The 27,004-nt window shown below is 56.3% G+C and overlaps 1 protein-coding gene across 1 annotated transcript in view; it reads right to left on the reverse strand.

Annotated features, from left to right (window-relative positions):
- Nucleotides 1-807: 807 nt before the first annotated feature.
- Nucleotides 808-27,004, reverse strand: part of ITPR3 (inositol 1,4,5-trisphosphate receptor type 3) — a gene marked incomplete at its 5' end in the record, with an annotated part of 40,483 nt that continues 14,286 nt past the window's right edge. The window contains 53 exons of the mRNA XM_084275788.1: nt 808-1,648; nt 1,975-2,136; nt 2,585-2,745; nt 3,435-3,600; nt 3,856-3,980; nt 4,428-4,523; nt 5,035-5,227; nt 5,730-5,894; nt 6,349-6,521; nt 7,178-7,303; nt 8,213-8,405; nt 8,887-8,997; nt 9,684-9,770; nt 10,019-10,120; nt 10,393-10,488; nt 10,781-10,891; nt 11,301-11,501; nt 11,685-11,869; nt 11,969-12,143; nt 12,802-12,971; nt 13,178-13,268; nt 13,442-13,550; nt 13,729-13,877; nt 14,014-14,198; nt 14,967-15,087; nt 15,202-15,327; nt 15,567-15,692; nt 15,781-16,032; nt 16,384-16,584; nt 16,768-16,890; nt 17,066-17,191; nt 17,300-17,368; nt 17,542-17,706; nt 17,860-18,025; nt 18,221-18,278; nt 18,542-18,671; nt 18,796-18,992; nt 19,246-19,393; nt 19,548-19,692; nt 19,866-20,117; nt 20,204-20,386; nt 20,534-20,653; nt 20,785-20,957; nt 21,095-21,256; nt 21,463-21,604; nt 22,278-22,438; nt 22,723-22,822; nt 22,996-23,138; nt 23,739-23,789; nt 24,978-25,073; nt 25,454-25,600; nt 26,583-26,666; nt 26,809-26,907. Of these exons, the coding sequence (XP_084131914.1) occupies nt 1,580-1,648; nt 1,975-2,136; nt 2,585-2,745; nt 3,435-3,600; nt 3,856-3,980; nt 4,428-4,523; nt 5,035-5,227; nt 5,730-5,894; nt 6,349-6,521; nt 7,178-7,303; nt 8,213-8,405; nt 8,887-8,997; nt 9,684-9,770; nt 10,019-10,120; nt 10,393-10,488; nt 10,781-10,891; nt 11,301-11,501; nt 11,685-11,869; nt 11,969-12,143; nt 12,802-12,971; nt 13,178-13,268; nt 13,442-13,550; nt 13,729-13,877; nt 14,014-14,198; nt 14,967-15,087; nt 15,202-15,327; nt 15,567-15,692; nt 15,781-16,032; nt 16,384-16,584; nt 16,768-16,890; nt 17,066-17,191; nt 17,300-17,368; nt 17,542-17,706; nt 17,860-18,025; nt 18,221-18,278; nt 18,542-18,671; nt 18,796-18,992; nt 19,246-19,393; nt 19,548-19,692; nt 19,866-20,117; nt 20,204-20,386; nt 20,534-20,653; nt 20,785-20,957; nt 21,095-21,256; nt 21,463-21,604; nt 22,278-22,438; nt 22,723-22,822; nt 22,996-23,138; nt 23,739-23,789; nt 24,978-25,073; nt 25,454-25,600; nt 26,583-26,666; nt 26,809-26,907 (7,467 nt within the window). The 3' untranslated portion in view covers nt 808-1,579. The remainder of the gene's footprint in view (nt 1,649-1,974; nt 2,137-2,584; nt 2,746-3,434; nt 3,601-3,855; nt 3,981-4,427; nt 4,524-5,034; nt 5,228-5,729; nt 5,895-6,348; nt 6,522-7,177; nt 7,304-8,212; nt 8,406-8,886; nt 8,998-9,683; nt 9,771-10,018; nt 10,121-10,392; nt 10,489-10,780; nt 10,892-11,300; nt 11,502-11,684; nt 11,870-11,968; nt 12,144-12,801; nt 12,972-13,177; nt 13,269-13,441; nt 13,551-13,728; nt 13,878-14,013; nt 14,199-14,966; nt 15,088-15,201; nt 15,328-15,566; nt 15,693-15,780; nt 16,033-16,383; nt 16,585-16,767; nt 16,891-17,065; nt 17,192-17,299; nt 17,369-17,541; nt 17,707-17,859; nt 18,026-18,220; nt 18,279-18,541; nt 18,672-18,795; nt 18,993-19,245; nt 19,394-19,547; nt 19,693-19,865; nt 20,118-20,203; nt 20,387-20,533; nt 20,654-20,784; nt 20,958-21,094; nt 21,257-21,462; nt 21,605-22,277; nt 22,439-22,722; nt 22,823-22,995; nt 23,139-23,738; nt 23,790-24,977; nt 25,074-25,453; nt 25,601-26,582; nt 26,667-26,808; nt 26,908-27,004) is intronic.

Below are 27,004 nucleotides of genomic sequence, written 5' to 3' on the forward strand. Positions count from 1 at the left end.
GGACCAACCATACCCATCCTCCACTAACTCCATCCCTGAGCACCTCATCTACCTGTCTGTTAACACACCCAGGGGCGGTGGCTCAGCCCCTCCCTGGGCAGCCTGTCCTAGTGCCTGGTGACTGTTTCAGGGAAGAACTTCCTCCTAATGTCTGATCTGACCCTGCCTGTGCAGCTCGAGCCCGTTCCCTGCAGTGCTGTGCTGGATGCAGATTTCCCTCAGCACACAGAGAAATCCTGTCTGGGTCCCTGCCCCACTGAGGACAAAAAGGTTTTAATGACATGTTAGTGCATCGGGTTATAAATGAGTTTTTAAGTGTGATTGGGCCTCTTTTCATTCCTTTTTAAAGCTTCAATACTTGGATCAGTGTCTGTTCTCGAGAGGCAGAGGCACAGGACTGCAGTTGGGGTGGCTACTGCACTGCTTGGCTCGGGAACACCGAGTGTCTAGAAGGCAGCGATGCCAGGACTCTGCTTGGCTCCAGGCACCACCAACAGCTGCTCCTTTTTCTCAGCTTGAACCGTGTTTTCCTGGCAAGTGGTGAAAGAATTTGAAACTTTGCAGCAGGTTCCACTCCAAAGCTTCAGAGCACAAGGCTGGTGTTCAAGGTAGCTCTTCATGGTAACGTTCATCAGCAGGCTGGAGCATTGTACTAGGTTTTAACATTGAACAGCTGGAGCTGAGAGCACCTTGGGTAACACAGCCCTGGTTTGGCTTCAGGTCTTTGGATTTTTCTGTATTTCTAATTACAACAGCCCCATTACATACCAGAGCGTGCAGGGAGGGAGCTTTCATGACCATGTTTAAGTTTTATTATAACATGATTTTGTGTTTAATTTAGTTAAGGCAATTTACACTTCGGTTCTTAAGTAACAACAATAACAACAACAAAACCAAAAAAATAGAGTAAAACATTATACCAGAGATGAAACTAAAACACAGGACACCCCTTCACAGTGAACTCCTGTAAACCTGCAGTCTCCTACTACCACTGCCCCGATAACGCTTGGTCCACAGAAGGCGAAAGACTAGTTTGCACTAGTAGAAGCTTGGCCACTCAGCCCAGTCTGGTGAGTGAAATTAAATCCATCATCTCCAGTTTGCTCTTTTCCACACCACAGCGACGAACAGGATTCTTTAAATGGAGAGGGATGGGCATGGAGCAGGAATAGCAAATACCATGGCTGGTTTGCAAAGATCTGCTCTTGGAATAAGTTAAATATCACAGCCCTACAGCTAGTTACACCACACCTGAGGCAGAGGCCTCAGGACACAGGGAGATAAGGATGCAACCCTCCAGGTTTGCAAAATAAAAAGAGTTATTGCCATGAGGACTAAGAGTTCTGTATAATTTTATCTTCCTACGAGGGTGTTAGAGTAAGGGGTGGGCCCAGGTATTGGGAGGAATCCCGGCCAGTCCCTGGTTCCTCAATCGCTCACAAGCTCCCTAAGGGAAACGCTGCCTGTGCAGCCCTTCCGCGTGGTCCCTCAGCCAGGTGTGGAACCCAGGAGTAAGCAGCCTTGGTAGCTGATCTGGTGTCTGCAGTCCCTCGGGAGGTGAAGCCGCCGCTGCTGCGTCTCAGTGGTTCATGGTGTTCTGGACATCCACAAACCCCATCCGCTGCCTGCGCTTCCGCTGCTCTGTCATCTGGGGTTCAGACAAGGACACGAGTCAGGTAGGAGTCAGAGCCCTGGTAGGATTTACCAGCCAGCCCAGCCAGTCCCCATCGAGATCCCCCCCCCAGTGTGTGATGGGCTGCTTTGTGTGCCAGAAACCCCCACCAGCTGGACTCCAGACGCTGAGGAAATCAGTTAAATAGCAAAAGGGACATGGCCCTGACCCCCTCGAAGGCAGCTTTGTATCTGAAGCTGTGGGGGCTTGGGCTGGTTCTGCCTCCTGTACCTTGCCACCAGTGTCTATTTTGGGAAGGACAGCAAGTTTCTACAGTCAGGTGTTCCTCAAGTGTTCAGTACCTGTTCCTTCAGCTCGTTCAGCTGGGAGGTGAGGTGGGACACCAGCTTCATCGTGGTGTTGAGTTTGTCCTGCAGATTCCGGATCTCATTCTGCTCCCCTTCCCCTTCGTTGCTGACCAGTGACATGGCTCGCATCCTGGGGAACCAGTCAAGGTTCTTGTTCTGGAAATGGGGAGTTGGAGAGGGGGTGAGGAGGAGGGAAGAGCCCTGGTAGGATTTACCAGGAACCTGCCTGTGCTTAGGGATTAAGAAGTTCTGGAAGGCTCAGCCTGTCCGAATTGTGGACAATGTGCAGATGATCCACATCCAGGTGGGTTTTTTTCCTTAGAACCTTCTGGGCTCAAGTTCAGAAGATTTTTCTTTTCTACATTTCCTTTCCCTCCCTTCATGCCTCAGCATCACCTTGAAGCCACACTCTCTACTGCTTGGTTCTGCCCTTGGTTCCAGCCTTAAACACCCTGCAAACAACCAGCTAAGGACGAACTGAGGCACAACAACGTTACCAGACACTTTCCAAAAGCTCCTTTGCTTTGGCAAGCCTTTTGTCCTCAAACACCCCCCAGCAGCAGGCAGGGTGCAGCAGTGAAAGCTGCCCTGAGCCCACAGGTACCTTGATCATCTGCGCTACGTAACTCTCTGGCCCCGTGTAGTCCGTCTTGTTCTTCACCCGCACCAGCACTATGAAGTACAAGTAGTTCCACATGTTGTGCTCGTATTTAATGTGCTCCTCAAAGGACACGGTCTTGTTGTCGAACTTGTCCCTTTCGAGCCCTGGGAAAGGCAGTCAAGAACGGGGAAGGTGGAGGGAGGAGATGGGGAGGGGAGGAGGAGGTTGGGAAGCCAGCAAGCAAACAAATGTGAAAGGAAGGGCGGGTAATTGCCTCCTCTCCCAGGTGTGACTTTCAAGAAGTGCTTTTAATAATTAGTTGGCATTTAGCACACAAGCAGCATCCCAAACAGGGGGAAAATAACGCGGTTGTGTATTCAGGAGGCTTCTATTTAAAGCTCTCCCAGCTCTGCTTCCTGCCTAAGGCTCTAAAGGCATAAAGTGCACCCAGTAGATCATTTAAGACGAAGCAGCTAGACTTAGGTGGGTCCTTCCCTATTTTTGGACGCCTTCCTATGACTGAAAGCATTCCAGAGCATCTTCTGTGTTTTATTTCCTTAGTAATGCTGTGCTTTCCACCCCCCCCCCATTAGCTGAGTGATGGTCTCAGGAGTGACAAGGACTCCACAATGTGGCCTTTAACACCTCATTAACCAAAGGTGAGGAACAATACCCTCTCCATTTCCATCCTTGTTTAAGACCCCCCCGCAGTGACCCACTGGTGAGAAGATGTAAGTATTGCTGTGACCCAAATGGAGCCTGGAAACCAGCTGGAACTGCCCCAGCCCCCCACCTTAGGAGAGAGGAAGAGCCTGGGGGCAATTCCTATATGCACCCAGGTCCCAGCACTCACCACATATGAAGCAGGTGGTCTTGAGTATCTCTTCCTTCTTCTGCTTCTCGCTCCTCAGATCAGCAAAGGTGTCGATAATGACCCCAAAGATGAGGTTAAGGACGATAATGATGACAATAAAGAAGAAGAGGAGGTCGTAGACAACCCGAGCAGGAAACAAGGACTCCTGTGATGGATGAGAGGGATGACATGTGTCTCTTGCACACCTCCAGCCCTGCCGGTCCCACTACACGGGCCATGGGCTGAGGGTGTGAGGTGAGGAGGAGCCAAGGGGGTGGTGGGGAAGGGAGGAGGAAAGCGCTGGAGGGCAGTGGTGGGGATAGAGCTGGAAGTGTCAGAGTCTCCAGGGAGGGAGGGGAGCTGCACAGTGCTAAGTGGGACTGGGCAGGAGAAAGGGGTGCCGCGTGCTGCCCCAGCTCACATCCTTGGATGGCTTCCGCAGAATGTCCCCCACGCCGCCGCCGTTCCGCAGCCCGTGGTTCAGGACCGTGACGATGCACATCAGCAGCGTGTCGCAGGCGCGTTCCCACTGGTCAGCGTCTGTTTCTGGGGCACCACGGGGGTGGAAACGAAAGCAAAAACCCAGAGCACAGACAGGGGTCAGTACCAGACCTTCACAAAGCATCCCGAGCTGCAGGGGTGACTCTTGCTGCAGTGATGCAGCAGCAGATCTCCCGGGAGCAGGTGCTGACTGTGGGATCTCCCAACCAGCAACTTCCCAGCAGCTCCTCCAGCTCGCCTCTCGCTGTGGAGGAGTTTGGCTGAGGCCTCCTGAAACTCACACTTTCTTTATGACTAAATTGAATCCACTTCAACAATGTTTTAAGCCAGGGTCAGTGCTAAATTTGCTGGCCTCTTGCTTAATACGTGCCAGAAAGTGGGTTGTTTGTTTCCATCTTTGAAAAGCCAGGGTATTTCTGAGCTTGCTGGCAAACCAGGCAGCCAACCTACTCTGCCACTAAGAGAGTCAACGTTTCTAACAAGCTCACTTACCTTCCAAGGCAGTGGGCTCAGCAGAGCAGCTAATTTTGTCACTGCTGCATGACTCCATGAAGGTCTCCACGTTCCTGTGCATCCCCAAGGGGTCATCTGCAAGTAAAAGAGACCACAACCTCGTCAGAACATCAGCTTGCCTTAGTAAAGCTCTTCTGCTGTTATGGGTGCTTTCCAACTGCCTCTTCTTGGAGCTTTCAAGCTTCTTGGAGCTTTCAAGCTTCTTGGGAAAAGCTGCTCTGCATTCTCCAAGCCTCTCCCAGGCCTTGAATCTTTAGCTTAAGTTTCAGTAAGAACTCTACAGTGTGAAAACATCACATGTAGCTGTCCACCCCCTTCTCTGCAGTCACTCCTAGCCCCAAGACCACGTGGCTCTGCAGCACAAGGGCACTAAGTCAGCACAGGTAGCTGTTTCCTCTGCCAGCCCCAAACCCAGCGCTGCCAGGAATTAACCCCAAGGGTATGAACCCCCAGACACACGTGACCGTGTGTACACACACGTGCTTTTGCGGCGGGAGGGAACAGGGTCCCATGGAAGGGTCCCACACTCTGCCTGGCCCCTCTCCAGCCCGAGCACCACAGACAACGAGGGCAAGGGCTGCACAACCTTTGGCTTTGCTCTCCGGCAGCCGGTCCACCTCCAGGATGAAGTCATCCTTCAGGAACAGGAAGCCCACGATGGAGAAGAGGTAGACGAGGATGAGCGCCAGGAGGGCTGTCAGCAGGATGGAGCGCCCGTTCCGCGTCACGCTCTTGATGACATTAAACAAGGTCTCCTCACGGTAGATCAAGTCAAACAGCTGAAAGGAGCCAGGAGCAAAGAAATGCCATGGGGTGCTTTTCTGGACAAAGCCTGGCCTACCTCTATCCCCTTTTATCCTGAGATCTTGAATCACTCAGCAGCCTTTGACTAACTTTCACATAAAGCATCTGAGTTTCCCAGCCTTCTGCAGGGAAGCAGAGAAGAATGAAGTGACTTATGCACAGCAGGAGAGCCAAGAATAGGACACATGCACCCTGCCTCTGCCCTCACTGCCTCACGTTGTCTCCCAGCTGACCCAGATAAAGTACACAGTAGAGATTAGAGAGAGAGAGAGATAGCAAAAGACCAGGAGAGGCAGAGACAGTAATAGATACTGTCGGAAGGCAGAAAGATCAGCCCACGCAAAGATCAGAGCACAGGGCATTGTTCTCACTGCTGTTATCAATCAGCCCCTAGAAGGTGTCACAAGAACCTTCTCGGTTCTAACAGGGGCAGACAGGCTGGCGCCCCTGTGCCCCAAATGCCTGTGGGTATTGTACCAGGATGCTGTAGAACAGTTCGTGCACAAAGAGTCCCAGGACGCTTGTCAGGATGTAGCCAACGTGGTAAAGAAATTCCACATCCATGATCATGGCCTTGTAGCCTCGGATGAAGGTCCCACGGTTGCCCACGAAGCTCACCACAAACACAATCTTGTTGGTCAGCTGGGGAACAAGCAGAAACAGGATGGAGTGGGGTTTGCTGTGCTTCCACAGAATCACGAGATTGTAGGGGTTGGAAGGCACCTCCAGAGCCCATGGGGTCCAACCCCTGCCCAGGCAGGGTCCCTGGGACAGGGCACACAGGGCGGTGTCCAGATGGGGCTGGAATCTCTCCAGAGAAGGAGACTCCACACCCCCTGGGCAGCCTGTCCCAGGGCTCCCTCACCCTCACCGGGAAGTTCTTCCCCAGATTGGTGTGGAACTCCCTGGGCTCCAACTTGAGCCCATCGCCCCTTGTCTTGTCCCCACAGACACTGAGAAGAGGCTGCCCATGTCCCCCTGTGTCCCACCCTTCAGCTATTGATACCCATTGATCAGATCCCCTCTTTTATTCATGTGGAACAGCCTCCTGTGCCACAGGCTGCTATGCTATTGTTCCAGCACAGGGAGAACTTACATTGAGAGCTCCCAGGATGTTGAGGGTGAGTCCAATCCCCAAGTAATAGATGGAGCGCAAGATCAGTGCCACGAGCAGCGGCCGGACACCGTAGCGCTTCGTGAACAGAGCCATGATGGAGAAACAGATCAGAATCCAGAAGAGCAGTGAGATCAGTGGGGAATCCAGCACTCCTGGGGAGAGGAGAAGACCCACAGCGTTACATGGCATGAGATTACATGTGAGCTGCCAACTGCACACCGGGCTGCTGTCCAGACTGTCCAGACAAACTAACGTGCTGATTAACAGAGGGAAGAAAGAGAGAAATGATGCCTGACTGTGAAGACTGGTATTGACTGAGATGGGGCTTTCTTTTATTCAAGATCTCAGAACTACTGTGAATGACGAGGCTTTGCCTGACAGCAGGTCTGTGCTCTGTCATTACATCCCCCATTTCACAAGGTGGGGGGGAAACGCAGCCCAGGGACAAGAGACTTTTCCCTAAGAAGGACCAGTGAGAGGGCTGGCAACTGGAGTCTTGACTCAATCACAGAATCACAGACTCACCAGGTTGGAAAAGCACTTTAAGCTCATCTAGTCCAACCATTCCTGTCCTGTGCTAAACCACATCCCTGAGCACCTCATCTCCGTGTCTGTTTGGGGGCCCCAAAACTGAACCCAGTACTCGAGGTGAGTACTCAAGGAATTCCCTTCCTCTGACCACCAGAAGGACTTGGTTGGGGCTTTAGGAGACAGAGGGTGGGGGTACAGGTAGAGGGACCAGTTTTCCTGCATGTGAAGGCCCCCTTTGTCTTCCTCCTCGAGGTGCAGCGGATGCTGGGGCACTTACCCATAGAAGTGGCTTCAACATAGGGGTAGAAGAAAGCAATGATTATGTTGATGAAGACAGCCAGGTTGAAGGAAATGCTTCCCCAGAGCGTCATTCTGCGGGAGAACCAGTACATCAGCGGCATGCCTGGAGGGAGAGGAGGCAGACACACAAATCTCAGCCAACCTTGCACCAACTGGGGAAGGCTCCATCCTCCCAGGCATCCCAAACGCTCGGCTCAGGGCAGCCAGGGGGCCCTGAGGGATCCGTGCCTCCTGCTTCCTTCAAAACGTTAATAAAAGCTCCCTCCTCACCTGCTGAAACAGCACTGCAAGTTCAAAATGGTTCTGCTCACATTTCTTGGCCCTCTGACCTGCTCTGGCACCTTGGGATCAGCCCAGCTCTGTTCTCCTCCTCCCCATCTCCCTCCTCCTGCAGCCTCGCATCCTCCCGACCGGCAGCGTCTTTGTGTTCCCAGCACCAGCTCTGGGTCCCACAGGAGACCCAGCCAGCAATTTCCCATCCATACTGGAAACTTGCTTCCTGCTGAATTCCTAAGATAGTTCTGACTGGATCTGGAAGTGTTTGGAGAGCTGCTACGCTGCCCCTGAGCCACACTGTATTTATAGTGTCTCTTTACTGAGCTCCTGTTATTTTAAGCCAGGATTTCCGTCCTGATGCACCTTGGAAGCACCTAAACAGGTCTGTGGGGTGCAGAGAAGCAGGTTTTAGTTCCCATCTGTAGCTGCTAGATCCTGCCTTAGGAGGAGGTGACAAAGAGAATGAAGAGAGGGTTTTCCAAGGGAAAACGCCTGTAGGTGTAATCCCAGGACATTTCAGACTATGGAGGAGCTGTGAGCCTGAGATTAACCCCACTCCCCACACACTGCTGAGTGGGTTGTGCTCCTACAGAGCAAGGGGCACAAGGAGCTGGGCAATGCCATTCCCAGGCTGGAAATTTCCAGGGCTCACTGCCTCCCATTTTCACTACAGGGGCTATTGGAAGTGCCCGTGCTGGGCAGGGGGAGCCCCAGGGAAGGTCTGGTTTGCTCTTACTGCGCAGTTTCTTCTGCCATTCCATCTCGTTGTGGAGGAAGGACGACTGGTCGAAGAAATCACTGACTTTGCTGCCCTGCTCATCCTGCTCCGTGGTGGTGAAGAGCCGGTACTTGGTCTCCTTGGTGAGGAACTCACAGATGCCAGGCACAGGGAAGATTATCTGCTCCATGCTCCGGTCCAGGCGCACTATCTGCAGGAAGCAGGGCGGAGGGGAGGGCGCCGTCAGATCCTGCCCCTGCCAGCCTTTGGTTTCCTCTTTCCTAGACCCGGTTTAGTGCCTTCCCCTCCTCCCTCCCACTCCTTGCACCGGCCACTCATCCCAAACACTACAAATCGACCCAGCAAAGGCAGCTGAGACTGTGTCCACCCTTCCCAGCCCATCTGCCACGGGATCCATGCTGACGAGCAAGGACGGGGCTGCAGAATCGGCTGCATCCCCACTGCTGCTGGGGAGCAAAGGGGAAGGGTCTGGGCAGCAGCTCATTCCCTCAGATCTTCACGGGCTCTGCTAATGCCTCCAGTTCTCTGCAGAGCAAAAGGCCCAGCGGCTTCTTGCTGGCACAGGGATGGAAGGCTCCTAGTGCAAAGTAACTGGGCACGAGGCAGCTGGAGCACATATGGGGTTCACCGACCACGTGCACACTCACAACCCAAGAGCCACCAGGTCTTACCTCAATTTGGGATGTGTGTTTCTCATAATATGCCAGTGGATCCTCCTCTTCCTCCTGGACTGGGGCTGTCGACTTCAGCATCTGTGTCAGCTGCTTGTTATTGAGGCTGAGCTGGAATGTAGGGAGAGGGAGAGAGGATGAGAGTGGCCTCAGCCAAGGGGAGTCAGGTCTAGCTCTGCACTGCCAACAGCATTCCCCAACATCTCCCAAAGCTGATGAGGTTTCAGGGAAAAGCAAATCAATTAAAGCTTCCTAAAGGGCTACGAGCCCTCCCTGAGGTGACAGACATTCGATTCCCTGCAATAATTACATCCAAATGCTGCTAATCCACAAATTACAAATCAATGCCCATAAAACCCCAGGGAAATCATATTACTGCTGAATCTCATTCAGAATCTATGGTACATAGGCAAGGCATGACAGCAAAGGACTCAGCTCTTCCTTTATTTGTGGGGAAGAGGCACAACAGGATCCCATCAGGGCCACCAGCCTGTCCCCGCAGTGAACTGGATGTTACCCTACGGATGAGCCTTCCCTGGGGAGCCCCAAGAACACAGCTCTCTGCAGCTCCATTATAAGGGATGCACAAGCCTTTGTGCTTGTGGCTGGTGCTCCAAGGGCACCGATAAGTTCTTCTTTCATTAGTTCCCCCCAGGGAATAACAAAGCCCAGCCAATTTTAAACAACGAAGCCCAAGTGATGCAGTAAGGGGGGGGAGAAGCAGCTCTTTGCAGTCTCTGGTCAAGGCTGGGGTGGGTTTCAGGGGCTTTGCCTCCGCTCCCGAGGCTCGTCTGTACCATGGATGAGATGCCCTCCTCCTCCTCCTCCTGGATTCGTTTCACCGGCTTCAGGAGCTGCTGCAGAGACTTGTTGTGTCGGGACAGCTGGAAGAGGGACAGCGATAGCTGGGTGAGCACAGGCTGGCGAGCAGCCGCCGCCGGACACGGGGTACACAGGGGACGGGGCAGCCGGTGAGGGTTGGGACTGGCTTTGCACTGGAGCCACACTCCACATTTCCCAGCCATACCTCCCCAGTACGGCCAGTTGGCTGAGGGAAATGTGGACAGATACAAAACAGCCCGTGCAGGGGGGAGCCCAGCCTGGCCAGGACCCTGCTGCCACCGCTCAGTACCTGCAGCGCCAGGATATAGATGTTGTGGCCAACTTCCCGCGGGGAAACCTCAGCGTTCTCACACTCTTCCTCCTGCAGGTAGGCCTTCTTAATCACATCCACCTGGAAGGCAGCAGAGGGACAGTGAGCTTCTCCCCATCGCCTTGTTTTCCTCCTCCATCCACGAGCAGCTCGGGGACTGGATCAGGCACACGGATGCTCGTGCAGAAGGGGACGTGCGACCGGTGTCACGGCAACAGCCGAGGTGTTTGCTGGGTTGCAAACCAGAGGCTGCATCCGGACACACAGGCAGAAGAGGTCCAGCAATGGGCACCAACTGGGGAGGCTGGGGGCTTGGTGGTGCAGGGCTGGGGGGTGTCACTGTCAACCCTTACCAGCTCCTGCGGGCGGAGGCTGATGAGGATCCTCTCGGCATTTTCGCTGTCGTGTCTGCTCTCCATGAGGGCCAAGAGGAGCTTGGAGGCATTGTCCTGGTGAGGAGAAGCCCTTGCTGAGGGGAGCTGGGCCCTGCTGCTGCCCACCCCATGCCCTGGTCAGCTCTAACTCCCTGTGCTAGAAGCGTCCAAACCTCGCAGGGTGGAGAAGCACCAGCCCCGTCCCACCAAGCCCACACGTTCCCAACACTCAAGGACCTGACACATGCACAGCCCCAGCTACAGCAGCCATGTCACCCCACAGCCCACCCCACAGCCGTGCCAGGACACAAGCCCACACTGCGAGGCACACACACGTGCCCTCCATCCCAGCCCCAGGCTCAGCTACCTTCAGCTGCAGGACCAGGTCCATCCGGTACTTGCAGAGGGGGCTGATGTCGTTCAGGATGAGCGCTGTGATGATGTCGATCCCGTTGGACTCGTGGGTCACGATGCAGCTCTGGGGGACCAATGCAACATGTTATCCCATGGATGCTGCTGGTCCTCCCAGCTTCACCCACCAACGGTGCCCTGCCTGCAGCACTGACCCTGCCTGATCACCCCAGGAGCCCCAGCCCCCCTCGATTCCCTGCTCTGCATTGTTTGCACCATTATATTCCTTAACCCAAATTCCCATCACCACATGTATGATTTAGCCAAGCAGCAGCTCAGCACCCCTGGGCACCCCAGCATCCTTGGCTGCCCATGTTCTGCTCCTGTTCACACCGTGACACCAAAAGCTGCCCCTGGCCCTGCTGCCTTCCCACACCCCCCCCCCCAAACCCCACCAAATCCTCACATCCCCCATCAGTGATGAAACATCCCCAGCACGCCAGGAATGAGCCCAAAGTGTGGGGAAAGCCACAGACCTGGTTCTCATGGCAGGGCCCTTGGCAGTATTCAGTCAGGGTCTCCAGGGTCTGGGTGATGAGGGCCACATTGTACTCATTGATGTAGAGGCCCAGCAGCCCCAACCCCCCCGTGGTGCTGCCACACATGATGTCGAGGAACTGCAGCGTCTCACACACCAGGTTGTAGTTTGTCTTGTTGTTCTGGCACCGGAGGAAGTTCTGGGGAGTAAAACAAGGCACAACACCAAGAGTTACCCATAAGGGATGGTGCATGTGCAGATGGGGAAACTGAGGCACAACAGCACAATGCCTTTTTGGTCTAAATTAAGGCAGAGTCCAGCCTTCCCACAGCCCAGCCCCATGTCCCCTGACCCCCAGGCTCTAGCATTCCCCAAAACCAACCTGCAGGTCCCGGTTGTGGTTCTCACAGAGCAGCTGCAGGAAGCGCAGGATGGGCTCCATGATCAGCACCGTCACCCCCATTTCGTTGTTCTGGCCCTGCTCCCCAGTGTCATGGCCCTTCCGAAACCCCATGGCCAGCGGGTATCGGGAGGGGGTGCCAGGCATCAGGAAGGTGTCTCCTCTTCCTAAAGGGCAATGCAACCTCGTTAGCACCAGGCAATCCAACCTGGTTAGCTCCAGGCTATCCAAAGGGAGAGAGGTTGGCTCTGCTGGGGGACATGTACCTTTGGAGACCGGGTCAGGGTCGTCTTTGTCCTCACGAGGCTTGTTCCCGATGTCACTCATGTTCACAGACACCGTAGACTTGGTCTCCTGCTGTGCCTTCTTCATCCTGTCGTGCAGAACTTTGAAGAACTTCTCAGACTTCTTGTCGCTCGTCATGAGGTTGTAGAAGGATTTCTGGAAGGAGGAGGGACGGATGTTCAAGTCTCCATCAGGGCATCCAAAGTGTCACCACCTGCCCCCTCTGATCTGGTAGCCTCTGGCACTCGAGGCCATGTCTGAAATAACCTGGTGAGCAGGTTTATCTCCATGCCACAGCCCTGGACATCACAGTCCCCTGGCTCTGAGTTCTCCTTTACCGTAAAGCAGGGTCAGGGACAGACCGAGCAGTGATTACAGCAGCTCCAGGTCTGGAACCTTGGTTTTCACACACAGTTTGTTAGCTTCTCTGTGACCAAGGATCCAAGGATTAGAGAACTCCTGTTATCACCCGAGAGCTATTTTAGCAATACCCAGCAGAGGGCATCAGCTTTACTCCAGGAACAACCTGCAACGACCTCCCCTTGCCCAGCACCCAGCCCTCCACCTTGATCCAGCCACGGAGCTGGAAAACTCAACCCCGATGGATTCCTGCAGCTCCTCCTCTGGATGGTCAATAAGCATGTGCAACCAACTGGTATTTAGGCAAAATCTGCTGCCCGAGGGCCAACACACACCTGAGGACTGCCCTGCACCCATGTCTGCCAAGCTCTGGGATCATTACACTGCACCCATCAAACCATGGCTGCCCAGTCTCCCTGGGGCTGGTGCCCACCACACAACCAGGACTCAGCACCTGGATCTCAGTGTTGCCTCCATCCAGCAGCCTGATGGCAAGCAGGATGCTCTCCTGGAAGATCTTCTCATTCTTGGTGTTCATGATGAGGTCAGCCACCAACTTGGTGGCCCCTTCTCGGTCCAGCCGGCACTGGACAGCAGCAATAGCTGACCAGTCCTGGTCTTGGCCTGTGTGAGAGGACACGGACAGATGTGATGCTGTGGTAGCTCAGGATGCTACATCACTGCCAGGGCATGTCAGTCCCATCCCCTCATCTCCCATGGATGTGGGGGCATGGCAACCAGCTACAGATCTCATCCCATTATGGCTCAGGAGCCGGGAATTCGAGGTGAGCGTGAGCAGCACAGGGAGGATGCAGGACAGGGGCACCCACCTCCTCCAGCAGCATCTGCAATTTCCCCTTTGGAGCTGGACTTCTTGTTCTGCAGGTAATTGTTCAGGAGCATTTTCCGCAGCAGGTTGCCCTGCCAAGACAAACAAACGTCACGAGTTTCCCAACACCAGGGCCAGTGCTGGAGCAGAAGGAGGCTGAGCAGCTGTGGGCCCCAGTGGGGAGGGCACTGCCAGCCTGGGAAGCAGGGGCTGCACAGACAAGAAGGGGGGCCGTGGATGTGCCCCATGGGATCGAGGTGCTCACCCTCTCGCCGTACTTGTTCCTCTTCACCAGCATCTGCTGCAGCGTCCTCAGCACCTTGATGCACAGCTTCTCCTCCGTCTCCATGAGGTCCTTGGTGTGCTGCACCAGCCTGGCACAGCAGAGCCATGGTCACACAGCCGAGAGGGACAAGGGGGTCCCTGAGGGAACTGTCCCCACCACCCCTCCAGGCTGCAGGCGCATCGGGATGCTCATCCCACAGAAGATGAAGACCCCCAGCCCTCCCCAGCACTCCCACCAATCCCTGGGCAACTGCAAAGCATCCTCACTTGGACAGGAATCCTCCGCTCTCGCACCGCTGAAACGCCTCCGTCCCCTCCATGAAAAGCAGCTCTGGCCGGTGGAGGACATCCACCAGGACAGACAGCTCAGCCTCCACCAGCGGTTTCAAGCGATCTTCCAGGGCGTTGATGATGTCCTACAAGTCACATCACACACCTTTAGGGCCAGTGCATGCCTAGGAGACACGAGCACGGGAGAGGGACCCCTGCAACGCCAGCGCCTTCTTGCTACCGCGCCCTGATCCATGCCACCACTGCCCCCCTGCCCCACACCTGCAGCTTCTCTATGATATTCTTGTAGTCCCACTGGTTGGGGGTGGTGGAGACGCGGGGGAAGGTCCGTGTGGCTGTCTTGTAGCTGGACGTGTTCCTCTGCACGGTGTTGGTGGAGCTGCTGTTGAGCAAGGAGCTGACATGGGCGTCCAGGTCCATGGGCAGTGCAATGGAGCGGCTTTTGGCTGCAGAAGACAGAACCAGGGTTGGGGACAGCCACAACCCAGCTCACACCATCAGCTGGGTCCTACCCCACTGCCTCGGGCTGGGCACCCCTTCACCAGCCCTTCATCTGCAGCAAAGATCTGGGTTAAGTACAAGAGTAAAGTCCTCCAGGATAGTGAGGGGTGGATGATTTCCATCCATCCATCCATCCATCCATCCATCCATCCATCCATCCATCCATCCATCCATCCCCACTGCAGCCCAACACCGCCCACAGCTCCTCCAGCTCCACACAGGATGGGAAGAGGCAGCAGCTCCAGTTTTCAGTTGGGAAAGCCTAGCATGGAGATGTTGTCAGTGCCCTGCCTCAAATTACAGAGGGAAATCCCCACCCAGTGTCTAACCACAGAGCAATCCTTTCCACAGGGTGACTCAGTGCTAACAACCCTTGTCCTGAGCCAGGCAGCCATAGGCGGGCTGAGGGCAAAGTCCCAGGAAGGGAAAACCACCATAAATGCTGGCTTTGTTTCCAGGCCCTTCACCAGCAGGAACACGCCAGGGATCTCCCAACCAAGCTCAGGCTTCAGTTATCCCCACACCACCCTGGTCACGCCTGGAGCTCAAAAAACCACATCCCAGAGCCAAACCGCCCCAGCCCCAGCCAGCAGCCTCCCGCCGGGGCGCCCTGCCAAGCCCCACAGCAGGGACGGTGGAGCAGAGGCAGCCAAGGGTGGCTGCAGCCTCCTGGCTGGTGGGGCACTGAGCGCTCCCCTGGCGCGGCTCCTTACCGACCATGGCCAGCGTGCGGATGCAGGCTTCCACCGAGCTCTTGTGCTGCTGCTGCAGCCAGGGACACTCCAGCAGTCTCATGGTGGACTGGAGAAGCTGCACCACAATGGTCTGGTGAGTCTGCAGGAGGGAACAGGCAGGTATCAGTGTGAGGTGTGTCCACATCATGTCTCAGGGTGCTCACAGGCCCCTTTTCTCCTCAGGCTGCAGCTTGGCCCTGCAGCCCCTCATCACCTGCAGCGAGGTGCTGTTCTCTGAGAAAGGGGAGCTGAAGAACGCGTTGATGGTGTCCAGCACCACTGTCAGCACATACTTCTCCAGCGTGGGATCTGGCAGGCGCTTCTCTCGCTTCTTGCACATCTGTGAGGAGAAGGGAGGATGCTGATGGCACTAAGGTGAGGTGACCATGTGTCCTGGCATGTGTTGGGACCTGCCTGAGCCAAAGGATGCACCCTGACTGCTCCTCAGCCCACAGCATGGCAGCAACACAAGCCCCTGTGGTGTACACACCCCATAACTGGCTCCCCAGACTTTGGGGACACCAACCTGTCCCCATCTGATGCACCAGCTGTCCCTCCCACCCAACCCTCCCCACACACCTGGGCCATGTCCAGGGTGAAGTTCTCAAACAGAGTCCAGATGTGGTTGCTGGTATAGATCTCCTTCATCTCCACCTCTGTGTCCACGTAGCAGTGGTTGACAAAGTTCACATAGGCCATCTTCACCTGCCAGGGATGGAGGCACAGGCACCATCAGGAGAAGATGTGCAATCAGAGCAATGCCACCAGCACCCTCCCAGCGGGCACCCCGTACCTCCGTGATGCAATCCTCATGTGTCACCACCCGCACCACGTCCTCCAAGGGCAGCAGGGACGTGCACTTGATCTCTGTGTAGACATTCTTGCCCTCAGCACAAGCAGCCAGCAGGTCCACCAGCGAGATGTGGTACATCAGCGGGCTGTTCTCCTCCACCCCATCCCTGGCTGCTGTCATCATCTCCAGAAGGGTGGACAGGGAAGCCTTGTCGTTGTAGAAAACCACCACGTCGTCCCCGGCGTTGGTGAGCTGCAGGAGAAGGGGAGTGGTCACCACTCTGGAGAAGGAGGGTCAGAGACTTTGCGAGGGGAAAGCAGCGTCCTCTGCAGCAGGGTGATGAGAGGTGGTGGCCGGTGAGGGCTGTGCACTCACAGGGAGAAGCAGGCATTGGCAATGCCATCCGAAAATGACAATTTGTGGGACTCCAAAACCATTATTGGCTCTTGGACCTTGTGTTAAGCTCCTGGAGATGGTTCCTACTCCAGGGAGATGCTAGTGTGGCTGGGAAGGCAAGAAGCATGCCTACCATGCACCTCCTGGGAGCCCTCCCTGCCACACCCCACGCTCACCCCCCCAGCAGCTCACAGGAGAGGTGCTCACCTCAGTCATGATCATGTCCTGGCACTTCTTGACGTACTTGCCCTCGGCCTTGATGATGGTGTGGAGGAAGTCGAGGTACTGCACGTGGCGGCCGTGGGTGGCCACGCAGTGGATGAAGTGCTGCGGCACCGTCTCGTTGATCTCCGAGCAGAGCTGGTAGTTGTTGAGGAAGATGTGCTGCATGGTCTCAGCCTCCAGGAGCTGTGGGACCAGGGGAGAAGAGTAAGGAACAACCTTCCTGCCTCCTGCCCTGACCCTTCCCCTCCCCTCCTCTCCCCGGGTCTCCTCCTGGCTTTTGTTATCTCTTGCTCTCAGCCCTAGGAGTGGTACTGAAGTGTCTCCCTGTGCTGCTGCCTGCGACCACCCTCGGTCCCCAGTCCTCACCCCTGGGGTCAGGAACAGGTTGAGGTGTTTGTGCAGCAGGGCCTGGTTTTCCTGATTGCCAGCACAAAACTTCTGCAGGAACTGGTGGGTGAATTTCAGGATCTCCAGCATCTTGGCATCACCCTGAGGAACGGTAGAGAAGAGAAATGCCTGGAGTTGGCAAGGGATGGAGAGCAGGAACAGGCTGCTGTCACTCCTGCCCTGCCCAGCTGGAGGACTCAGTCATGGAGGGGGGGTCCCCACATGCCCCACCACTTGCCCTGGGCACTTGGGGAACAGCCAGCTTCTGCCCACCCACCTTCTCATAAGGTATTTGCAGCAGGTCCAGCATCACTTTGTGGGCATCCATGTTCTTCAGCAGGCGCTGCTGCTTCTTGCGCACTTGCTCCCCGACCCCGCACATCTTATTCAGCCGCTCCAGGATCTGGGGAGAGAAGGACCATGGCAGAGGGAGATTGAGCCTGGGAACCCATCAGGATGGCCACCAGCACTGGAGGCTGTGCCTCCAGGGCCAGGATTTGGCCTCACTTACCCCCTTGACTATCTGATAGTTCTCACTGCTCTTCTCTCCCGGAGCAATGACCTCCTCATCAGCAGCATGCTGTAAGGGGACAGAAGTGGCATCAGGGTCCCACCACAGCTCTCTAAAGCCTGGGGCACGGCTACACCCCACAGGACCTCTGAGAGGTGGCAGGTGTTGGATTGAAGCGAGTTGTGCTTCTGCCCCTACTCCTCTCCTGCCCTGGTTCCCAGGGTCTTGTTCAGGGCTCTCACCTCTTTCTTCTCCTTCTTGTTCCCCTCCACTGTGCTGTCCCCCTTGCTGCTGCCCTTCTTGTCCACCCAGAGCTCTGACTTCTCCACCATGGTGCGGAGCTTGTCCAGCTCCGACTTGATCACCTTGTAGTTCTCGACATCCTGGGCTGAGATCAGGAGCTGAACCTGAAGCAACATTCCCAGGGGGTTCCAGTTTGGGGCACAAACCTTGTTCCCCTCCTCACCCACACGTTCCTCACAAGAAAAGGGACCAAGACCCACCCTGTATCCTGCACCCACAGCTGAGTGAGGTCTCAGAGGTGCTCCAGGGCAGGTTACCTGTTTGAAGGTGTGCAGGACCTCCTGTCTCTGGCTGAAGTGCTTGAAGAGGAGCTGCAGGGAGCCGGAGATGAGCGGTGGGTAGTCGTGCATCGTTAGGTGGATCAGCACCCTCAGAAACATCCTCCCTCCCTCGTCATCCACCTCCAACATGCTGCTTGTCTTCCTGAAGCCGGGATGAAAGGGCTTGGTGTTAGCAGCTGCGTGGTGCATTCAGTCACCCCTCTGATGGGGACAGCTGTGTTAGCCTTTAGAGCCTCATCTTCCTCATCACCTGCAGCTTTCAGCCTCAGCAGTACAGACAGGAGAGGAAGAGCCCTGTGGCCAGGCTAACTATGCCCCAGAGGGGGTAGGGACTCACCCCACGCCGAACATGGCTTCTGCATGCTCGCCGATCCGCTCCAGGTTCATGGCTGCAGCTGAGGGGAGAGAAAAGGGAGATGAAAAGGGTGGCCACCGTGATCCCCATGCACAAACCCCACAGGAACCAAGCCAGCTCCCTGGCCCCAACAGACACAGGACACCTCAGCACTCCTGCACCAACTCCAGGCCCCCCATGGTCCCAGCCAGCAGCAGCAGCAGATGGAGAGATGCTGGAGCTGTCACCTCCATCACCCGCATGTCCCCAGCCTGTGGGGTTTGCCAACTTGGAGCTGTACCAGGAGCAAAGGGGAAGAGTTACTTGTGGAGTCAAAGGCTGGAGCTGTCCCGTCGGCTGCGCTGTCCTGCATGGGGTAGACTTCCACAAACTCCTTCTTGAAGACAGAGAGCAGGTAGGAAATCCTGTAGTCCAGACGCACGTTCAGGATGAACTGGCAGTGATGAAGAAGGAAGCAGAGTGAACACCCTCTTCATTCAGAGACCCAAGTCTTCCCCACACCACCCCATCCCACAGGTCCCAACCACAGCAGATCCACAATGCTTCTCCCTCCCCACCTGTAAGATCTCCAGGATCTTCAGCTTGGTTTCCATCACCACAATGTTCTCATTCTCAATGCTCCTCCCTCTGTCCACTTGCTCTGGAGCAGACCCAGTACTGAGGCTTGGGGGGCTGAAGATGGACTGCTTCCTGCTCAGCACCATGGTGGACATCATCTGTCCAACACCCTGGATTGACCTCCGCACGTTCTTCCCTACAGAGGCAGCCACAGCAAGCAGAATTAATGCAGATGGAAAGGGAGGTGGCAGAGGACACACGGAAGGACCCACCTAGACTGGGAAATGCTGTAGATATTAGAGAACAAATAGGAAGGACTGGCTATTTCTCTGGCATGGCCAAGGGCTCCTGGTGCAGACTCAGCCAAAGCTTCCAGGGGCTTGTTTTCTTGCAACCAAACTGGAAAGCACTGGGCAGACCACAGAAACCACCTTCCTGCAGGGACTCACCTGTCACCTCATCATTGTAGACTGCCTGCATCATCAGCTGGGGGTTTTGGACGCAGTCGATGATGCCCAGCAGAGTCCGTGTCAGGCGCAGCAGCTCGCTGAAGCTGTAGAAGCCGAAGTAGATGAGGTTGTGGGCAAGGCTGACGACCTGGGGAAGGACAAGGCAACTCCAGACCTCGCCGTGCTCAGGGCTGAGCAGGATAAAGGGACATGGGCGACAGGGATGCCAGCACAGAGGCTCATTGCAGAGGCTGCTGGACCCAAACCATGCAACGTGTCGGTAACACGGGTGGGATTCATACCTCAAAGGTGAGCTTGTTCTTCTCCTCGTTGGCAAAGGGCACTGCCTCGCTCACCACGTTGTTGAGGTAGTCCTCCACGAACTCCATGGTGCTGGCAAACTTGTTCTTCTTGTCGTCACGTGAGACGTTGAGGTTGGAGTCGTAGCTGTGAGGGAAGACGGGGGGGAAATAAGCTTCCTTCTGAAGGCTGAGACCTGCCAAATTCACTCCACAAATACCCCCCTGCTAAAGCCAAGCCAGTCCCTACACAGGATGGCATCTGCCATCCCACCTCCTGCCCTGTCCCTCACAGGTGCTGCGATCCCCAGTGCGTCTCACTCTTTGATCGTGATGGCCGTGGGGATCTCAGTCCAGAGCCGTGCAAACTTCACGGGCATCACCAGCTCCTGGGGGTCCCTGTCCACGTGCACGTGTAACATGAGGTGGCAGAAGGATGCCCGGAGATCAAAGGGCAGCATCTCGTCTGCCATGCAGAGGAAGATCAGGTCCACACCCAGCTGCTGGGAGATCTCCTTGATGGCCAAGTACTGGCGGTCCAGGCACATGCGGGCAAAGAGCTTCAGCTGGTACCTGCCCGAAGATGAAGAGAAGGAGTGAGCATGTGTAACCCTGACATTCTCACCTGGGGAGGAGGTGCCCAGAAGTGGGATCATCACCTGTAGTAGCTGAGGACGTTCTCATCATGGGCATTGCCAGCCCGGGCCTCCTGAGCCAACTGCCGGATGCTTTTTTCATGGTGGTCATTGTTCTTGTCCGTCCAGGTGAGCCAGACCTCCTCCTCTGAGTACTCAATGCTCAGGTACTCATGGGTCTGCGACATCTCCTTCACCGGCCTCAGCCTAGGGCAGAGAAGAGGTAAAATTTGAGATGGTCCCGTGGAGAGGATGCGGCTGCACCTTGAGGGGTGATGGGGCTTTTACTGTGGTGGCAGGCATGGCCAGGCACCAAGCCCCAAACGTGGACAACCTCTCCTCCTGGCTACTCACTCTGTTTTGATGAGGATGTCGCTGTTCTGGGGGTCCAGCACGCACTTGCAGATCAGCTCCTGCGTGACGGGGATGGCAATGTGGTTGGACACGCACAGGTCGGAGAGGTAGTCCAAAAACCTACAGAGCAGGGGCAGCTTGCTGTGAAAGGGGGGTCTACAGGGGGGGGAATCTCTCCACCTCTGGGTGAGGCGCATCCCACCCATCACGCAGCACGAAGCCCTTTGGGATGGGCCCTGCCAGACACGCACCGTGGCTCGCGGTTCTTGCGCACCAGGCTGACGAAGGTCTCCACCTCTGTCTTGGTGATGTGCTTCTCCAGCAGCTTGCGGTTGTTGTGCAGCAGGGCTGTGATGGTGTCCTCAGCCAGGATGTCATAGCCAATCTGAGACTGCATCATGCCGAACTGCTTGGCAATGTGCTCCTGGAGTGGGCAGAGGTGGTGAGCGCATGGGGCTGGGTGTCAGGGTCTGGCAATGCCCCCCTGCCCCACCAAGAACTCTGTGGGGCTTTGCAATATGTGGTGGGATGGGTGCCCCCCCCCTTGCCCCCTCCATGCACCTGGTTCTTGCGATAGTCCTCCTGGGAGTGCCGGAGCACGCGGTAGCACAGCCGAAACATGTACTGGTAGGGAGCGTTCTTCTGGTCTGACAGCTCTTCCAGCCGCACCAGGGGCCCCTCCCCGCCCTTGTCCTTGAAGGGGGCTTTCAGGATCCCAAAGATCTGCCCAAAAGGAGAGATGAGAGGTGCCGTGTCCCCCCCATGCATGGCTGGGTGCATGCCCCCATGCATCACCAGGCCATGAGCTGGAGACCCAGCTACAGCTCCTAGACAGGGGTTTCCAGATCCCTGGGCTCTGGCATGGCCCCAGGCAGGGCAGGACATCTCTGCAGGACCTCAGTCCTTCTCAGATGCAGGGCTCTGCTCACCTGCTTCAGGATGTTCTGCTCCCGCATCAGCTTTTGCCGCTCCCGGTTGGGCTTGGTCACCACGATGTCCAAGACGTTCTGGCCATTGTTTGGGACATCACTGACGAAAAACACCAAGTCCTCCAGCAGCTGGATCACAAACCTGCAAAGGGGCATGGTGCACCTGGGTTGGGACTGTGGGGGGGCTGCTCACCTACCCCACGCAGCCCACCCTGCTGTGGTCCCTGCAATGATGCCAGCACATCTTGGAGGACCAATGTCCAGGGCTCAAAAGACTGCCAGAGAAGCTGCTGGCCCATCCTGAAACAAGAGGTGGTCCAGCCCCTATGGTTCCTACGGAAACTATATGCACCAGGGTAAATGCCAGGGGCCTTTGCTCGTGATTCACACCAGGGATTTGGCATTTAACGCCTCTGCCCCCTTAGTCACCTTTGCAGGACCTGCATGGGCGGGCTGGCAGGGCGGAAGCGGCTCGCTTTGTCCCAGGGGGGATCTGTGTTTGCTCAGGAAGCACCAAGAACCCACCCACCTAAAAATAATACCGTGACTAACCCAGCCACCCCTATCGTGGGGCCATCTCTCAGCCCCTTGGATATTTTTCTAGCAGCAAAGGAGGGGCCGGAGCAGGGCTGCGCCGTTATCTGGTTTCCTCGCCAGACTCCTGGGAGAAGCAGGCGTGGATTTGGGTTGTGGGCAGGAAAGCAAGACAGCGCTGGCACCAAGACCCAGGCAGGGGCCCCATCCTGCAGCAGTGCTTAGGAGCCCGTGGAGGAGCCCAGCACAGTCCCATCTCCCAGGGAAAAATGACTTTATACCTCCGGTCATTCTGGCTGAGAAAACCTTCATTCATCTTCTCCACCACGTTGGCCAGCATGGAGCTGGCATCGTTAGCAAAGTCCAGGTCCCGGATCTCAGACACGGGCACAGAGACAATGGCAAAGGCTTCTTTGTCTTCTTTGGTGGGGCACGTGCCCAGCTGAGAAGCAACAGGGAAGCAGCATCACACAGTCAGGGCAGCGCCAAGCAGGGCCCCACCATCTGCCACCAAGCTGGGTGAAGTCAGCGACCTAGTTCATACCCATCAGAAGGACTGGGGTGGGCTCTAGGTTACTGGGATGGGCTTTAGGTTGGGCTCTAGGTTACTGGGATGGGCTCTAGGCACCTGCTTGGATCATCAGAGTATTTCAGTCCCTGGGTGCTGGGTGGGAAGGAACGTGCTAAGGGCCACTGGGACACATGGGAGGAGGGAAGGGGCCATACCATGAGGCGAATGGGCCTCTCCTCATCGATGTCAATGGGCACGTTGGTGCTTTGGATCCAGGTGTTGGTGCAGAGGTGACGCAGCCTCACGTAGGAGTTCCTGCAAACAGCACAGCACCTTGACAAGCGGTCTGTGCACGGGAGACGCCAGCACCCACCACCCCCCCAGCACCCAGCAAAGACCCCCAGGAACAGGCTCACCAAAATTCCCCACCATGCAATTAAGCCTCCCTGCTTCTTTCTTCCAATCCCTCCCTGGCAACGCTCACGTACCGTGGGACGAAGGAATCCGTCTTCTGCAGCGTGGTGGGGTCCAGCTCGAAGAGGGAGGCGATGTCGTTGCCGTGGGGCACGGCTACCAGCCGGTATTTGATCTTCTCCCCAGTGTTCCTGCGGCTGGCGCGGCTGCTGCCCCCCTGCACCGGGGAACACGGCTTTGAGCCCAGCACGGGGCAGCTGCCCCGCTGAGCCCAGCCTCCCTGCACACACAGCATCGCAGGAGACACGCGGCCGCTACGCTCAGAGCAGAAGCTGTTGCTCAGAGGCCGGGCTGAGCCTTGCAGTGCAAAGATGCACGAAGGGGCTGCAAGAGCACAAGCACGGCATGACACACCTGAGCTGAGGCCACCCCCTCTCCAAACCTCATCACCGAGGCGAAGAGGAATAACCCCCTGAAAGTCCAAACCTCTCTTCTACCAGCAATTCCCCATGGTTTGGGGATCCAACATGCACAGGGACCTCTCCCCAACAGATTTGGTTTTGGCAGGGTCCCCTCTCGCAAGCAGGACACGGGGATGCTACTCTACAGCGCGGGGATGCTCTGCTGGGCAGTGGGGCAGCCTCTGGCCACGGCCTCGGCACCAAGCGGGACCCGGCGGCCGGCACGGCACAGGTACCGTCCCCACGGCGGGCTCTGTTTTCGGGGCATTTCCCTGCTTTCAGGCAGAGTCTAAGAGACGGCGTGATTTCAGGCAGCAGCAGCAGCATTTCTGCCAGCGAGGCTGCACACAGCTCACCGTGGGCGCTGCTTTGGGCTCAGCCACGTCTCCTTTATAACTTGGGTTTTCCTGAAAAGTTAAAGAGGGAGATGAAAGATAGCTATCAGCCCTCCCAACGTGGCCCCTCCAAAACCCCCAGCATGGGGTGTCCATCTCTATTCCTGCCTTCCTCCATCACATCGCAGAGAGGAAAACTGCCCCGGTGGGGCTGGAGGACGGGACCCGTCCCCGGTGCCCAGCGCTGCGTCCCTGTGGAGTGGGACGAGGTCAGCTCTGATGAGCAGACCCGGGGCTCCGTGCTGCAGCAAGGTGAGTTCTTGCTGTGTATCTCTCGAGGCCCCAGGCTGAGGTCTCAGTGAGCAACGCAACACAGGCAGTGCCAGCCTGGGATGGGATCAAGTTGTGATCTTCTTTCCTCAGCAGATGTCACCTGAGTGTCTTTTGGTTTAAAACAGCCATTTCAGAGCCCCAGTATCTGCTGTTTGCCATCATGCAGTGGTGGAAGGGGCTCTGGGCGCTGTCTTGGGTTGTCTTCTCCAGCACATGGTGCACTAAGACTCCCCCTCCCCAGCACATCCCTGCTCCCTGCATTTTTTCCCTCCATGCTGGCAGCTCATTTGTGACATATAAACCACATGATCTAAGTGCAGAAACCTCTCTGTGCCTCTATCAGGCAGCCTTGAGCTGGCCTTAAATAGGAGGAAAAAAAATTGGCAAGTGATGTTTCCAGGCCCTGATTTTGCCCACACCCCACCCCCTCCCAGGGAAGGACAGCTCTGGATGCTGCTGTGGACCAGAGGATGAGGATGGGCAAAACCTGATCAGGAAGAGTTAAGTGCAGCAGGATGGATTATCTCCCACTTCCATCTTACCAGGAGGTTGTGCTGGTACAGTCTCTTGGCCCAAGTGAGCAAACGCTGGCCACCCCCTCCAGCTCCCCAGGGACCAGAAGAGGAGGGAGTTGGGAATGGCAGTTTTGGGAAGCGAACCCCTGCACTGTGGGGTGAGGGAGTTCAGAGGGGGGAAGCCTAGCCCTGCAAATGGGCAAATGACAATGATGCTCGGAGCCCTGGTGCCAGTGTCTCCTGAGAGCAAGGAGAAGCCACGGAGGCTCAGGGCAGGATGGCTCCAAAGGCTAACTGGAGCGGGGCCAGAGGCAACTCTGGGCACTGCCGCATGGGCACTGCCTTCACAGGGGATGGTACCAGCCTCTCGAGGGCAGGACAGGTTTCTGCATCCCTCTGCTCACCCCCTTACCTCCGCTGCCAGGTAGTTGCCTGTGGCGAGGTGCTTGAAGCGGTACAAGCCGTTCCAGTGCCCGGCTCCCCCTCGGCACGGGTCATGGTGGACAACCTGGGAGAAGCAGAGGAGACCTCAGCTGGTGGGGCTGTGGGGGACCAGGATGCTGATCTTGCCTCCAAGCCTCTGCGGACCGCAGGGCAAACACTCTGGCAATAAGAGCCCCATCCTATCTCAAAGGTGGCCATGAGCAAATCTACTCAGGGTGCAGAGCTCAGACACAAACTGGTGCCCAGTCACTGGCAGCTGCAGGTCCCAGTGTTCTCACAGAGCTCGAACCTTGCGCTGGCTTTCAGCAGGACAGCCAGACTATCAGAGGTGGAAATGTCTAGAGATAACCACTGCTTCCTGCACCACCCCCAGTGAAAGTGCAGCAACCCACAGAGGTACCCCAACAAGCCCCGGCACTCGCGCTCCCTCCCCTCCCAGCTCACCTCCACCTCCCACAGGGCGTTGGAGCTGGTGGCCGAGGTGGCCGACTGTCTCAGGGTGGTGCGGAGGAAGACGTGCAGCTTGCCTTTGTACTCGTCACAGGTGAGAAACTTCTCCTGCTCGGCGTGGAAGAGCCTCACCACGTCTCCCTGGCACCAGGACATGGTGGTGAGTCCCAGGGATGCAGGCTACGAACTGATGTAGCTCCTCCTGTAACCCTCCCCAACCCTGCAAGGGTGCAGCATTCCCCCGTATGTGGTCCAGAGCAAAGCACAGCTCCCAGCTATGGCATGGCAGGACCACAGGAACCCAGGAATCACAGGACACCATCAGCTTTTCCAGTTCTACCTACCCAATCAGTGCTAAAACTTGGCTCTGGCAGCACAAATGCCCCTCTAACCCCAGGGAAGAGCACCTTGCCTGGCCACGGGGCACCCTGCACGGCCACAGGGCACCCCACGCTCTGCAATGCCATCACTCCATTTACTCCTGCAAGTCGCTTCTCTCCACTTTCCCTTCCCAGGCTGTAAAATGGGTGCAAACCCACCATTTTCCCCCTCTGGAGCAGGCAGAACCTCCACTCCCCGACGTGCTTGAGGCATTAACGCCCCAGGGAGGAGGATGCGGTGGATGTGGGAAGCCAGGGACAAGCACGGCGCCTGAGGACGAGGGTTTGTAAGATCATAACAATCAATATCCATCCAGCTGCTTCCTGGAGGACCTCAGCCCCGAACAATAGCTCTGCAGGGAAAGTTCCTTTCCCAGGCAACAGCCAGCCCTGCTGCACAGCTAAACAGCTGAAAATTGTCCTCGCAGCTAGGAGCCACTGCTGGCACTACGTGTCCCTCATATTGTCCTCAAGAGCCAATTTAACACAATAAGACAGAGGGTAATTTCATGCCCCCTGGGCACCTGCTGCCAGGAGATACTAAAATATCCAACTCTAGCTTGCTGTTAAGTTCTCCAAGTGATGAATTTGCCTAGAAATTAAGCTCCTTAAGGCAGGACCTCTTTCCTCCGCCCTTATCACGCAGCCAAATGGCTGTTCACGTGTCCCAGCCTTGCAGGAGACCGGGGACGGGTCCCCAGAGCCCACCGTGTCCCGGGCGGCTGTGGAGCCTCCTCCCTTACCCCTTTCAGCACTTCCTCCATGTGGTCACGGAACTGCATGAAAAGGTTGATTTTCCAGCTGGTGTTACAATTGACCGAGTTCACCTAAGGAGGAAAAGAATGAGGTCACGATCCCTGAAACAACTGCAAAAAAGGAAGAAGAAGGAAAAAACACCCCAATACCCCAGTTCCAAAGAGACAACCCCCAAAGGCCAGACCCTGCAGAAGCAGTCCAGCCTCCCCATACCTCCTTGCAGCCAGCGTTGTCAGCAAGCTCATAGTTGCTGGCATGCAGCGGCTGCCCGGCGTTGACAGGGTTCAGGATGACTTTATCTCCCACAACTACCTGGGGAGCAAAATGGGAAAGGAGGGAGCAAGGATGAGGCCAGGTGCCCGTCGGGGAGGCGAGCCCTGGCAGGCAGCACGCACGGTGCTTTCTGCAC

This window comes from Gallinula chloropus (genome assembly GCF_964237585.1).
Source record: "Gallinula chloropus genome assembly, chromosome: 27".
Taxonomy (NCBI): domain Eukaryota; kingdom Metazoa; phylum Chordata; class Aves; order Gruiformes; family Rallidae; genus Gallinula; species Gallinula chloropus.